Source organism: Haemaphysalis longicornis, unplaced genomic scaffold (assembly GCF_048455015.1).
Source record: "Haemaphysalis longicornis isolate Haplotype H1 unplaced genomic scaffold, Haemaphysalis longicornis Haplotype H1 scaffold_3, whole genome shotgun sequence".
NCBI classification, from domain to species: domain Eukaryota; kingdom Metazoa; phylum Arthropoda; class Arachnida; order Ixodida; family Ixodidae; genus Haemaphysalis; species Haemaphysalis longicornis.
This window is the reverse complement of record NW_027526335.1, coordinates 76,965,560-76,980,976: the sequence shown is the minus strand read 5'-3', so window position 1 is coordinate 76,980,976 and position 15,417 is coordinate 76,965,560. Positions and strand designations below refer to the sequence as shown.

Genomic DNA, 15,417 nt, shown 5'->3' with positions numbered 1-15,417 from the left:
GGCTCTCACTAACTTGAAGTCACTTAATTGGAAGTAATGTGCTGGTTCCGGCAATTTTACATGCAATTCAACGGAAGAAATTGCTTGATAATTTGAAGCTAGAACCCATTATATTAGTTAATTGGAAGTTATATTGAATAGAAACATCAAGGTGACTGTCATTTCTCGATATAAAACCATTTTCAAGTGTCGAAACAGCGCCCTAATTGTTCTCTACTGATGTCGGTGCCATCACAACTAAGGTAGTGCACTGTTGATAAAGCAGCAGGCTAGTTCAGACTCGCGCCAATGTTCACATCTCTTGTGAGGCCCTCAACCTTCTTTGTTTCTCACAGCACTGTGTGAGCAGTTAGGTGAACATTTGAGGCTTTCATTTTAGCGATAAGTCTGCACTATCACGACAACCCATGACATATAAGCTCGACTTCACAACAAAAGTCAAGATTCTGAACGAAATGAAAAAGAGAACGAGTTGCGAACTAATGACAATGCTGTTCAGGTGCATTTTGTTCGATTGAATTGTGGTCCCTGTGGACTTCGTATTATTGGGAGTCAACTGTGCCTTCAAGCGTGAAAGCAGTACTGAAGCTGGATGTTTGCTTCTAGGTGTGCTCAGACAATAAAACATACAACATATGCGTTGTAAAACACCTATATACGCTCTTTGACTATAGCTTCTTGAGTTCAATTATCAAATCAAAACTTTATTTTATAGGAGTGAAAGTGAGGGAACAGGAATTGCGAGAAGGCACATTGACTTCTAATTTTTGTTCATGTCACAAGTATGTGATGCTTTCTTCCTCAAGTTATTGAACATGCATTTTACGTGCATTTCTTTTCTTTCTGAATCTTGAACTGTGAGGAGACTTTGTCCATGACTGCTGTCTACGAGAAGGGTCACGCACCCCTTAAGCCATCAATGAATGGCTTTCTTGCTTGGCTCCCTTTCACCGTATAGGGATGAACAAGTACAGAAGTGAAAGGAAATCCAGTTTTGGCCACGTAGACAGGAATCTTCCCATCTGTTTTTCACATCCTTTCAAGTCAATACAGCTGATTCTGGAACTTCCCCCGTGAAATCGTTTGCCGGTTAAAAAAACAACGCCTTCTCACACAGCTATCGACAGCTGAAACAGTCGAAGAGGCTGAAATGCCTAGTCTCAATGCAGCATGCACAACTTTAGGCTGTTGTTTTCTTTTCTCTTGTGCTGAAGCATTTCTGGGTATCGTACTTATCAAAAGGTTAAATTTATGCCTCTGCATCCGCATGTATCTCTTGGTACCAAATCAGAAGGGGCATCATCCCATTCTTTACATGAGTATTGCACTCCACACCAAATGATTTCTGTGCCTCATAAGAGAAGGGTCATGATCTCTCTGCTCATTCTGTTCTTCACGCTACCGATGAGCAATATCAAGAGAATTCCACTCTTCACATAAGTGAGGAACAAGACGAAGCACCATTGTCTACCACAAAAAGCAAGATCCTGCTCCTCAATCCCTTCCTTGATCATACTAGCAAGGAGTTGGGTAAAATGCAAAGTCCATCATGAGGAGCAGTTGAACTCTTCAATGGTCAGCCTCGAATAACAAACAAAAGGCAAGGAAATGAAGGGATGATATGCACCATGCAACACCGTGCACGGCTCTGTTTTTTCTCCTTTTGTCTGAGTCTTCAGGCTGACTGTCGTAGAATTCAACATGTAACAATTAACTGGCTCAGATTCTTCCTATTTGATGCTGAGAAGGGAATCTCACTCATCACACGATAAATCATTGTTAAACACCACTGTTCACCAAATGAGCGTAGCATCATGATCCTGCTCTTCAATTATGATCCCCAAGTTAATGAGTAGTAGTATACCTCACACCAACTAAAGATGTTTATTAACTTCCTGCCTTTTTTTATCCTTTGTATATTACAATTTCTTATCTTTACTACCTAGTTCATCATACAATTGTTATGGCCCTAGACATATGGTCCTTCACAAGTGGTTGCAGCTGTGGGACCGCATCATTCACAATAAAAAAAAAAAAAAAACTCTGACGAAAGTGGAGCAAGTTTAACAGTACAATCAAGGTGCGCAAATGCTGTTTAATTGCCTATTGTGTAAGCGCTGCAACAGTGCCTTCTGTTTGAACTCAAACTGGCTGGAACGTAATATCAACTAGTGTTTGGAATTACTTCTAATGAATATGGGAAATAAAAAATGCAAATATGCTAACAATGCTGGTAAAAAAGTTAGGCTGCTTTGTCTGAGAATGACAATTCCTAAAGCTAATATTTGTAAAATTAAGGGGCCAGGTGTTATCCCCCAGCAAAACCTATCTGCTGGGACCATTTAAAACAAAACTAGTTCCAATTTGGACCCACGTCGTTCAGATGCTTGTTTGACCTGGTGCCTGGACTCCCAGGCGGAGCCATTTTTAGATGAAAGGAGAGCCAGTGACTCCTAAATAGTTTGGACATCGAATGAACCGAGAACAGGGACAGTTGGTAGCATACAACAACCACCGCTCCCACCGATTTCCAGAAAGTCGGCTTCGCTTCGTGCACGAATGCATCGATCGGAAGCTATCGCTCGCTCATCGCTCGCGACGCTTATAATGTATTAATAATGACACTGTAACTCACCAACCTAGCCTCCCCCCGTCCTCCCTCGTCTTAGCGGTGTGCAATGCAAGCTTTTTACAAATTCAAAAAGCGTCTGGACAGGATGATCGAGTTTGCTTTGTTCAGTTTAAACTTCCTTGACTCATTTTGAAGCTGATGACCTTCAGTGGTCGCCGTGCATCGTAATTTCGAGAGGTATAAACAGTGTACAGAACACCGCCTTCATTTCTAGCTATTAGGTGAAAAAATAAACTATCGCCTCTGGTACTGGGGGCGCTGAGTAAACACACGTGTTTTAAGCCTAACGCAAAAAAATGAATAATAACATTTCCGTTTCTGCATACATCCCACCTCAAAGGAGCGTCAAGCGTGCTCTGCACATCGCTTTCCAAGTTTTGGGGTTCCTATGAGCTGACACGACACTTTTCATCAGCATTTCCGACTTTTCGTCAACAAGCACGGAGCGCGCACGTGTTTGCTTTGTATTTTATTCGATTGCCTCAGCAAAATAAGCCCCAGTTCTGCATAATTCTTCTATTTTTGGGGCTAAAGATGAGCCGTACTACCGACCGCTATTAAAACGTGATAAAAGGGCCAGATGGCAAAACATCAGCATTTCAAAACATACCTCAGTTACCAACGTACATGCATGGTTGCGTATATATTCCTTAAAATCATGATACGAGAGTTTGTCCCATGATGCACATCGTGGGGCTCAAGTGCACCAAATACAATTGCAGCAAAAAGAAAGCTCCAAAATCTTCTACTCAGATAAAAATAAAGTGTAAATGCTAAACGGTAAGAGCTAGCTTAGCTCTTGCATAGCCTGCATAGCTTGCATAGCCTGCATTCGGCGTTATGTTTGAACATGAGTGGATTAATTAGGAAGTTTCAACTTAAAAAGTGTGCTATATATGCTTCTCGCTAGCTATTTTATAAGCTAATTCAGTTTAAGGCACAATCTGTGTGCTTTGTGGATGTGTAATTGATTGTTACCTCATCCTGTTTATCCCATTGATGTCAGCAAAATGCGATTCTCTATACATACCAAAAACTATGCAAACAATTTATAGCAAGGAGGACTATATTATAATCCTTGTAGGATAAGTTTGATTAAAAGCACCACGATTCAATTTGCTAATTTACAGACAAGGGCAGCTATGTGCAAATGCTGCTGCTCTATGGAGGGAACCACCTTGGTCTCTCACCACAGCATATCGATCACTGTCACCTATGGATGTGAGTAAAAAAAGTGTGGAGGGGGGAGGCAAACTGAGGCACCAAACCCCCTGTGTTACCAAAAATAAGACATGTAATAACATAAATTGCTTCCCTCTTCACAGGGAACTGATACAGGTGCTCTGTGCCACGAAAGCTACCAGATTACATTTAAACAATGCTACAGTTATTGCAATATTTTGCTTTTATTTAGAGGTTTACTTATTTAGACACCATTTATTTGAGGTACGTAATACATGAATACATGTTCACGTATGATGACATGCACTATCAGGTAACGCGTATGAAAATGTGACCGCAGTCTTGCGATCAAACTAAGGGAGTTTTATGCGATGAAGCCAGGTACAGGCTATGAGGCATGCCACAGTAAAGTGCTACAGATATCGCAGTATTGGATGACAACTGTACTGTTGACCATGATGCATTATGCTTTTGCTGAAATAGGTTCGCACTTTTTTGCTGAGTTACTTTCAGTTTCTTTCAGTTAGTCCATCAACTGATCAATCAACCGAACATAAACTCAGGGGTTTACTGCCTTGAACATATAAGTAAACTGTAGAGTTGATTTTAAGTGAGTTACTTTAACTGAGTTAGAATTGATTTTAAGTGTGTTCAGTGCACTACGTTCCTTTTGCACAGATGTAAAATATACATTGAGATCATGACCTATGAAGCCAGTCATGGTGAATGTGCTATGAAACTGCAGTCATAAAATATGCCTTATATTTTATTTGCATACAGTTCCCAGTACGGCTACTCACAGCATCTGTACATATTCTGAGTACGCATTTGCTTGATATAGAAGGCATAATTTATAATTTGCCTTGTAAAGTCCCAAAGAAAATGGTACGCTGCAGAGTTTCCTTTAAAAATTCTTACAATCTCTTAGGATGGCCATAACCACCATCATGGGGGTATTCTCAATGACAGTAAGACGTTTCTGCAGGGAAGTGTTATTTCTGAAGAATGCAGCAGCATAGCGAAACTAGGAAAACACTAGTGTGACTTTAGACGATACGAAGCTCATAATATTTGTGCAAGTTTCCCTGAAAGATGGCCCTCAGTCAGCAGTGATGAGCTTCCAATTTTTCTCGACAACCTAAACTCTTCTGTGACGCTGCAGTAAAACTATAATTGTGTGACAATTCAGCTTCCACTCATTCAGGATATTTCAGACTAAAGCCCCTACTTTGAAGTGAAGCAAATTGCACTTTTCTTCTGGTCAGGCATGAAGAGAACAGTATATATACTCACTCATTTCATATGCAAGTATGAACTGCACTGATCTTCCATTGTGTGCAAAAATGTGATTGCCATCTTCGGATAAAAAAGCCAAGGTAGTTTTACACGCTGAAACTAGAAATGGCTACAGGGAATGCCATAGTGGATGCTGGGAAATTGTACTCTTCGATGAACTCTACTTCTGACCATGTGTTGACGATCTTTCCTAAAATAGGTTCGTATTTTTGCTGCCGAGGTTACTTTCACTTAATCCATTTGTCAATGATGCTATTCAGTGTTCAAAAGCAAAAAATTCTGTTTGAAGTTTCGCATTTGTGGCACACCATTCTTCAGTTGGATACATCCAAGGACACCGCAGGTTTTTTGCTAACCAATCAGTTGGTTTGTATTTTTTTTTCCACTCAGGCCAACAGGAAATTGTAAATTGAATAAAAAAATTCTATTTGTTCCCAGGACTTCGCTTAAACACATGCATCACCAGCCATTTATAGCATGGTGCAAACTGAAATGATTAACAGGAGTCAGCACTTTTAGAAGTGGTAGTGCACTGAAAATTGCACTTGATGGGAACGGGATGCGTCTTTTAGTCACAGTCATTTTCAGTGTAGTTTCTTTTTTGCTTGCATGCATGGCTACATATTCAGTGGTTGCAGGTTTGCATGAAAAGTAAACAGACACAGCTGTCAAAAGATGTGGACACACTTTATTATTGAGGGTACATGGGTATTGGGTTCAGACCTTGAAATTTATTTATACTCTAACAAAGAATAACTTTAGGCAGTGCCATCCTCTTGCAGTCTTGCAGGCAATAGTTCATTGTACCCTTGTTTGCACAACGCCAGCAATTGCAGCATAGGCGTCTCTGCACTCCTTCCCGTCATGCTGCAAACCTGTAATGTTGAAAGGAAACAAAATACAGGGTACCCACAAGTGTTCTGTAATGACAAGCTTATCATTCATTGACAAGGAAACAGCATGGGTTGCTAAGGCATTTTGCTACAAAAGGCACTGAAACAGGGCAGGTTTCATGCAGTACTATTGTGGACCCATAGAGCACCTTCTGTAAGAAGAGCTCAATAGTCGTGTATACGATGCACACCAACGGTGGGACCCATTTGTGTACTTCTTTCCAGACGTGCCAGGCAGACAGGCCGAGAGATAATCGAAGCGTGCAACATTTGAAAACTGGGAGGCGATTGTGTTACATCGCCAGTACTTTGTGACAGAGTTCGCCTTCTTAACCAGTACATGCCGCCAAACACAAGTGCTGCATTGAACTTGATGTTCCTCCTTTATGAAACTCTGTTATCAGCTCGGCAGTGGTCCATAGCTGAAGGATCATGTGTGTCAAGTAAAAGGCTCTACCAGTGTTTGTCATGTGAGGGGGCGGGGGGAGAAGGGCAAGGAAGTACGTTCGAGTGGAATGTGTTCCATCTCTTTTCTTCTGTTGATGCCAAGGTTTATGTTTAGTGCACATTCCACAAAAAACTAGTTGTGAATCATCACTCGACTTGTCTGCTTCGTTCGTCCCAGTCTTTTTTGTGCTGTTGTTAAGATGACACATACCAACTCGCCCAGCTCACCCCTCTGGATATGTTACGGTTGGCTATGCTACAGCTAGTAAAATATGAGCAACCACACGTAAAGCCATACAATAAAAAAGCTTTCAAGGTGGGATTTACTGCAATAACTTCTCGTGCAAGAAGTTACTCCGGTAAGCACTCAGAATGATAAAAACCAACTTGATGTGGATAAGCCGAGTCCAATCGTAGTGCTGTTGCAAGGGCAAAAGTTTTTGGCAGCATGCACACGAAATGGAGTACATGTACATCTCAGAGCAGCTCACAGGCTTCCGGCAGCACCAGGCTGCGATGAACTCCATTGCCAACGTAATGACAGAGCTAGAGCACACCCAGACTACCAGGCAGGTGGCAGCCCTCGTGCTACTTGATGCAGTGCCGTAGCCAGGGGGGAGGGGGGGCTGACCGGGCTTCAGCCCCCCCCCCCCCTCCCGAAATTTTTCCGGCCATCGCCATGCTGCCTGTATGCCTGGTACGTCGCCTGTGAACAAAGCGGCATATTTTTGAAAGTGCCACTAATGGCACTTTCCACGAAATGCTATGAAAATGCCACGAAAGTGCATGTCTACCCTTCGCATGGAAGGGAGCCGAGTCCGGCCGTGACAAAACGAAGCGCCTGAGGGGTGCGAACCGCTGAGGGATGATTTTGGAGGGGTGCAGCCGCAAAAGCGACGGTGCCTTCAGGTAAGCTCAGCGCACGGGACGCCAAAGGCATGCGTTGTATCCCTTTGTGCGAGACATGCGGCAAGACCGAGAATAATTGGCTGGCTGAGTTGTTCTCAGCAGAGGAGATTGACTCGTCCGGGGAAGCATGGAGTGGTCTGCACCACGGTCCGCACTAACTCGTGGCGGAAAAAAAAAGGGACCGCCGGCCATTGATGGTTGAAGACTGGTACAATGCAGGCCCGAACGGGAACAGACGATCTTTGTATGTTAAGCAGAACAATGTGCAAGCGGCAGTGGCTGAACACGGCCGCTCCCTCTCCTAGAAAGGGGGAGATCAAGTGGCCATGGGCACACATTCAAGACTCGTGCAAGGTAACTGAAGAATGCGATGGGCTACGTAATGGGTGAAACGTGCAGTTTCACCCATTTCACCAGCTGAATGAATGCCGTGCGCGGGCAGAGGGCCTTTGTGATTGAGACACACCGCAAGGTACGCCCCTCTTCCTCGCGTCAGCCCTTCATTCTTCCTTTTTCGCGTTTCTGTCGAGGCCCGGAGGGTTTTGTTGGAGTGGGCTCAGATTGCGCACACTGAGTGTTGTCCCCTTCCGACGGCGATGTTGCGACAGTCAATTTCACCCCCGCGATTAGGCAGATTTGTTCGGCGGTATTCTCCCCTAACCTAGGAAACTGCAAAACAGCGGGTCGACAAAAAGGGCGTGCTGCGGCTCCCCGAGCCAGTTCCAGACTTTATCCTAAATGTGAAGGCACGACGGTCACCAGCCCTGCCACAGGCAGACGGCGTCGCGACAGTAACAACGATCAGATGGCCATATTCGGCTGCTCAGAGCAGTGTATATTCAGGGGCCGGAGTCACAACGGCGATATCGAATAGTAAGTCATTTTCTTCCAGTCACTAATCCTTACATGATCACTGATGTCTTTTGACGATGGAGGTTGCATTGTACGTTAAGTTGTGCGGTGCAGATCAATTATGCATTCTTTGATATTTAAATATTCACTTCGTAATATTTACACGATGCCACAGTACCTTGTGTCTCCGAGCTAAAAAATGTCTATCTTGTTTTATTCCGAACGCAGTATTTGCGTTTGAATTGGTAATTGAAAGCACCCACGGTGGAGCGGATAGGTGACTTTTAATGAGGGAAAATGTAAATTCAACTCCTGTAAAGGCCCAAATATTTTATTATGCACGAAGTTGGAGGGGATTACTCAGAGTGTATCGGGACAGCGTAGCATCAGTACATGAAGAATGAAATATATATTTGTTCTGGCTGCAATCCACTGCTACACCCAATTTTAAAACCACAGCAGTGTGCGCAGCGCAAGTGAAGGACTTTCGTACTGGTGGCAAAGAAGAGCTCTAGAGAGAGAGAGAAACAACTTTTGCTGAGCCCATTTCAGGTGACGCTCGCAGGCGTCAGACGGGGTGGAACCCTATTCACGAGTCCCATATGAGTCCAATAGCTCCTGGCCCCTGGACGCGAGCTCTTGCTGCGTCGACAGGTCAGGGCTGGACATCAAGATCTCCCATCGCTGGGTAGGGGGGGTGCCTTTCTGGTAGAATTTTCCTTTAACGCTTCCTGGCCTTCTTTGAAGTTCTGTGGGCGCAGGACTATCGTTCTTTCAAGGCTCAATCGGTCGTGCATGACAACAGAATTTCCTAATTAAATAAACGGCCACATACAACAGGCCCTCTCAAGAGCACCAGCACACCTCCGCCAGCCTCCTCCCCCCCCCCCTCGACGCGCGCACACACACACACACACACATACGGGTGCGCGCCAATGTGATTCTTCCCGGATCCACAACTGATACATTCTAAAATGTTGCATGAAGCACATTTTGAGCAATCGTCAGCATTTCTTAAGTAACCGAAATAACCAAGGAATTATCACGGTAAACAACTTTGCAATTTTTAGCCAATCTATTCTGTCGTAGCCTGAAACCATGCTTTAGTTTGAACATCACGGTCGCTGTCAACCAAGGAAATAGTTTAACTGCGTCATTACTGTCCGCTTCATGCTAAAGCATGGTAGTCTTTGGTCTTTCTGTATGCGGGGCCATGCCAATACCCATGTTTTCTTGGTGCACTCCGGGAAACAAAATGCTGACTTGTTTCGGGCATCGCACCATGCCCGAAGGTCATGCTGGCTCTGCACAGCTGCCCAATCCTCCGTTTTCTGGTGGACAAAGAAGATTTCAAACATAATTTCCATTTCCCGCGTCTGCAACGAAAACTACAAAACTTCTGTGCGCCCTATACATTCCAGAACCGCCCATGCTCATGAATTGCAAATACTTTTTTTATCGTTTAGCTTTAAAACCGGCAGTGTGTACTCGGCTGAAAAATGGCAGCGCACGCGTCAGCTAAAAAAGTATGTCCTTTCATTAAAGTTTGAAACCAAAATGGTAGGACCGCATTATAACTCTTTCATCAGATCTCACGACAAAATTCAAAACGTAGCAATATTTTGCTCAGCTTGCACAGAACATGCCTGCCCGCAAGAGTATGGTCAGACATCGCCGTATTTGCGTTATTTTTTCTTGCTAAATATAAAGTTCGATACAGCATTGAATGGCGAACTTTGCAGTGACTTGCTCTACCTCATCTGGGAGTGGTAACTAAAGGGGGTGGCTGCTCCAGAAAAAGTATAGCTTGATAGTACACGCCTTCAGGCAGATTATAGGGCATTTATGCACGAAGCATTGAAAACGTGGCCGCTAGGAATGCAACTACTTGAGAACACCAAGCTCATTACAGCAGACTCTAATTTGGGTTGTGCAGAAATGTCAACCAGATTCATTATGTTACAAAAGCACAAGCTTCTCCGCCCTGTGAGACTCAAAACAGAAGCGCAAATTTAAACTGGCATGACTTAACAAATGCCGATGGCTGAATTATTCCGCTTTGCGTGTGGACTAATATTGCCAGGTTCATGTAATTTTCGCCCTTAAAGGGGCCCTAAATAGGCTGCCAAATGTTACGATTTTGCGTGCGCAGTCACTGGAGTACTATCCAAGGAACGTCATCCCTCAAAAATTGTTTAAATGCGTTAAGTATTAGCCGAGTTATCGCTCATTAAAAGGGGCCACCCATAAGGCCTGGGGCTCTCCTCCTCTAGTAGCTCCTCCGAAGCATTGTGGAAGCCGCGACGTCATCGACCCGGCGCAAGACCACCGAGAGAAACAGGGCAATCCATCACCCTCCTTGATGTACGTGCAGTCATTGGCTGCGCCAAGCCCTGCGCGCGCTTTTTTTTTTAGCACTCGACGCGCATGCTCCGCCCACCAGATTCCGGTTGCACGGTGAGCGCTGTCGCTGTGGTTCGCGTTCGCGGCGCCGCACTGGGCAGTGTCTCGTGCGTCATAGAGGCGCGTCAGAGCCGGAAAGAACTGCGTCAGAGCGCGCAAGTGTGGCGGCAAGGTATGGTTGGTGAGCCAGGGGAGGAAGTGAAATCTTTTTTTCGTGTTTGTGCGGCCCCTGCTTTACGCAGAGGTGTAATATTTGGTACACGTTGTCGTGAAGGGGTACTCTAGCGATTGCGCGATCGAAATGGCAACATTCGGAAGCCTATTTAGGGCCCCTTTAACAGCGCTGTTCTTGCACGTGATAAGATCAAATGATAAGACCAATGAAGGCCCCTCAAAAATCACGCAATCATGTTCCTTGGCGATGACTTAGGTCGTTGGGCACCAATCATCCAACAAGATCCTGTGCTGTCATAGTGAAATCGCCGCCGGAAAGTGGGCGGGGATTCGCCATTGCTTCAAATGTTTAATTTAATATATCGATAATTCCTTCGAAGTTTGCTGTAAGACTGATATCATTGTTATCGAGACAAGGCAGTCTTTTTAATGGACCAAACATGTATTTTATCTTCATAGCCTTTAACCCTTTGAGGGTTTTTGCCGTACGTGTACTGCGGTGGTTTTCCGTCCCGCAAGGTCTTTGCCGTACGGGTACGATTTCGAGCATCCGTTTGAAATTTCGCGCCATATTAACGATGCATGCTCCCTGGGAGGTGCTGCCACCTCCTGGGACTTACAAGAAGTGTTTGAAATTTGATTGTGCTACCTTCTTGCGGTGAAAAACAGAACTCTCTGGCTTTGGCGCGTTACGGCGTCTGTACGTGTTAACGCGTCTCGTGGTTTCAGTTTCGCCACGTGATCGCATCGGAGGCGCGCGAAACTTGATCGACGCTCGCTATCAGGGGCGGCGGAAGTTGATTTCGATCTATATTGGCGCTGCTCTTATCTTGTTTATTACCCACGCTCACTAGGTATTCTTGCCCTCCTTGCTTGGAACTGAAGTAACCTAATCGGAGACTCCATTGTGGGGGCGGCGGAAGTTGATTTCTATCTATATTGGCGCTGCTATTAGCTTGTTTATCACCGGCGTTTTCTCGCTCTCCTCGTTTACTGGGTTGCCTTCGAGTTCTTCAGATGCACGGCAAAGCAGCGATATGGCCCAATGAACTGCCCGCTCTGATGACACCGACCGCGATGACTCTTCTGACTCTGAGTTTACTCCTTTCACCGAATCTGAATCGGAAGACAGCCTTTTTTCGGAAGAAGACAGCTCAGTTTCAGACATGCGCTGTATGTGTGCAGACTTCGATAAGGCACTGTGCATAGACCCATGTTTCAAGGAATACCACACTCTGAAATACTATTGAACATTTTTCAGTTCTAAGTGATGCTGACCCCAAAATACTGTTCCTGATCATTTTTTACCATTTAATCATGACTTTAGACATTTTGTACATTCCAAATCCGCAATAAACTAATTTGACCACCAGGGAAAGTTCTTTTCAAAAAAATTCGACCCTCAAAGGGTTAAGGGCGCTTGCAAACTTCCGCGCTTTTTTTTTCTATCAGGGGGGGGGGGGGAATAAAGGGTGCCTTCAACAACCTCCAGCACCCTGTCATCTCCCTGGCCATAAAGGAGGCCGGCATTGCGGACAAGCTGCGGGGCTCCGTCGAGGCGTTCGTGACGGGCCTCATGGCACAAAGGCAGGTAGGCAACGCCCTGTCGGTGCCTCAACCAGTGGATGTGGGCGCCCTGTAGGGCACAGTCGTCAGCCCCTTACTCTTCAACATGGTCACAGTGGCACTATCAGACGGCCTGCCCAGTAGAAGGGCGCACAGGGTGTACCTGTCTGTGTACGCCGCCGCCGCGGCCCTGTAGGCACTAGGCCCCATGGCGGGCTGCCGAGGCGTCGTTCTGCAGCTGCAGGCACCCCCGGATGCAGTGCGGGCCAAGCTCGCCAATGTCAGCCTGCAGCTGTCGGGCACCGAGATGGAGGCGATGCTTGTTCACTGGGACACCCAGGCCTGCTGCAGGGTCACATGCCTGCAAATCGACAGCGAGCAGCTCGGGTGGAAGACCAGGGTGCGCTACCTGGTGCTCATGCTGGACCACCGAGATGGCTTCTGCCAGGCCGCCAAGCAGCTCCGTGCCAGGACCGGATGGCCACCTCGGCTGTGAGTAAGGTGGCCGCCCAAGACTGTGGCTGCTCCCAACAGACAGCCTTTGGCTGTAGGGCTGCTGATGTGTGCGCTGCCGCTGGTCACCTTGCCGAAACCAAATTGGTGGCAGTTGGAGGGTGACTGCCGCAAAGGCGCCTGTGCCTGCTTTGGAGCTCACAGTGCCACAAGACGCTGGCCAAGGCGGGGGTGTGGACAATCGGGATGGCGGTAGAGCAGCAGGCCCTGGGCCACATCGACTGGCTGCAGCGCGCCAAAGGGGGAGGCCTCCTCGGCAGTAGATGCGCATCCACCTGCACTCGTTCAGTGCTCCACCACACCACCTCAATTAAGGACTGATGCCACAACCAACGTGCTCCATCGCAAGGAATGAAGGAAACTGGCCACGAGGTACTTTCCATTGGTTGCCACATTTGATGAGCTCATGGCAAAAATGTCTGCATACCGCGCTGCAAACCACATGCAGCTTTGGAAGAGAGACACTAGAACTATCACAGGAGTGAAAAAGCGTGATGTAAAGATTGACAGCAAGATGCCCAAGACCCTGAAGTATTACCAGATACGTTAGTGCTGCATCCATGGGGGCATGAAGTTCGTGAGCAGCAATAATGGCGGCGTGCACATAAATTATTGCAAGTCCCTCCTTGAAAACGTTTTTGTTACATTTACCCGTGGTTGCTCATTTCTTGCTAGCCATAACATAGCTAATCTCCAGGCTCAAGCCTTACTAGTTTCACTATGCACTTTGTTGTTCGGCTTGCCTGAGAGAGAGAGATCAAACTTTATTTAAAGCGGCCCATGTCCGGGCTGCCTGAGCACATTATCACAAAATGCGATGTATGCCTGGCTCCATTGAAACATATAGTTTTATCGCTTGTGCATAAAGCAGCACAGATCTATCTGTCTTGCTGGTGGAAAAAACATCTCTGTAGACAGCAAATGGGAGCCGACTGAAATTTTAAAAAGGAATTTTCATGGATGCCGTAAGAGTGGGTTCAAAAGAAATTTACTGGCAGGTTGTCATGCGGACCCCAGTCGGCTAACGAGAAACAACTGCCGCGAAAAATTTATACAAGGGATTATCACGGATGCAATGAGAATAGCCACAGCCATATCAGGTTTTGTGCTATGCCAGGTAATTAGGCAAGGCTTGCGAGTTGCTCTTGCCTTATTTTGTAGGAGCCTCGCACTTACCACCTGGCGGATGTGTCAGGCAGGCTCTGTGAGTAAAACAACAACAAAAAACATTCCGGCGAAGCCACAAGTAATCGTCTACTGCAACAGGGTTTTCCGAAGGCGCACAAAAATAGAAGCGTGTCATACATTCGCTGTAAGCCCCCGCCGATTAGGTTCAGCTTTTGGATACAGCTTATTTTATTAGGCATCAAACACAGAGTATTTCATGGGAAATACAGGACAATTACATGACCTACATATGTTTCTTTCCAGTCGCAAGTGGTTCACACTTGCGACTGGAGCGGTAGAAGCGACGAGATTTCTGCCGCTTTCCTTGTTCGTTTGGTCTCGACCAATTTTTGTCGCCGCGGACAGCAATCGCGTCGCTTCTATCGCTCCAGTCGCAAGTGCGAACGAGCCTTCACACTTGCGCTGCGTAGCCACACCACATCGCAATCTAAACCCATTTTTCGTGATTCACGCCACCGTTAAAGCATGCACTGCCCATGTCAACACAACATTTCAATCTGCTATCAGGAATTTCACGATAGGCAAGCGCTTAAGCTTATTATTTGTGGAATGTTGGAAGCGGTCTCGAAATGTTATTAGAAAGTACGCCTTGCTGCTAAGGTTGAGGCTCTGAACAGGGTGGACAAAGGGGGGTGATCGTCATTTCCACAGGGACGGTCGTCATTTCAGTGCACAGGCGCAACAATACCTGCACACGCCACGCAGGAAAAATATGGAATACAATGCGATCGCTCCACGAACAAATCTGTCGTCAAAACTTGTTTTATCTCCCTTTTTTTTTCCCTGAACACACTGAGTTCATGGAATGACGCACGTGGAGCGTGCACCTTCTGCAAAAGAAAAACAACCGGACCCAAAAAGTTCACGTAAAAGGAATGTTTAAAGTAAACAAAAAGGCCAAAATAAAAATAACCGAGCACTAATAACAGAGCACATGGATGCCTCACCTTTTTTACTGCGGGCAGTGGCATCTGCAGTGTGCTGAAACTCAACACACCACACCATGATGAATAACCAGATTGTTCTTGCGTGAAAGCGACGATTGCATCGGTCGAATTATAAGGTATATGTATGTCTTTAACACATTTTCCCTTCAGTAGCTAACTTCTGCAATCTCAACACAAAGAAGCCCGCTTGAAAGGCAAGAGCTTTCCGCCATTTTGGCCAAGCGCGGGGACTAGGCAGACTAGGGAGGCATTCTAGCGCTTTACCAAAGACTAGGGAAAAATTTCTGGGGAGAAACAACAACTAAACAAACAAATCTAGCGCCAAAAAAATAATGACGTCATGCATATTTTAATGACGTCACACACATTGACCAATCAGCGTTTCCAGCCATTTCTCCCCCTATACGGATGTATC

General features: G+C 45.8%; 1 protein-coding gene across 4 annotated transcripts; it reads right to left on the bottom strand.

The window, feature by feature from the left end:
* Positions 1 to 5,776: 5,776 nt before the first annotated feature.
* Positions 5,777 to 15,406, bottom strand: LOC144174664 (uncharacterized). 4 transcript variants are annotated; one of them, XR_013323505.1, is made up of 4 exons: positions 15,003 to 15,404; positions 12,764 to 13,092; positions 12,518 to 12,696; positions 5,777 to 5,985 (listed from the first exon to the last, which is right to left on the bottom strand). XR_013323505.1 is itself a non-coding variant. In XM_077703452.1 (3 exons), the coding sequence occupies exons 1-3, from the start codon at positions 15,058 to 15,060 to the stop codon at positions 5,869 to 5,871; spliced, it is 504 nt and encodes a 167-aa protein (XP_077559578.1). In that variant the 5' UTR covers positions 15,061 to 15,406; the 3' UTR covers positions 5,777 to 5,868. The 4 variants fall into 4 exon arrangements, 3 of the variants coding, with proteins under 3 accessions (XP_077559578.1, XP_077559579.1, XP_077559577.1); XM_077703452.1 differs by lacking the exon at positions 12,518 to 12,696 and having other exon boundaries at positions 15,003 to 15,406; XM_077703453.1 differs by lacking the exon at positions 12,764 to 13,092 and having other exon boundaries at positions 12,518 to 12,715; positions 15,003 to 15,401.
* Positions 15,407 to 15,417: the final 11 nt, after the last annotated feature.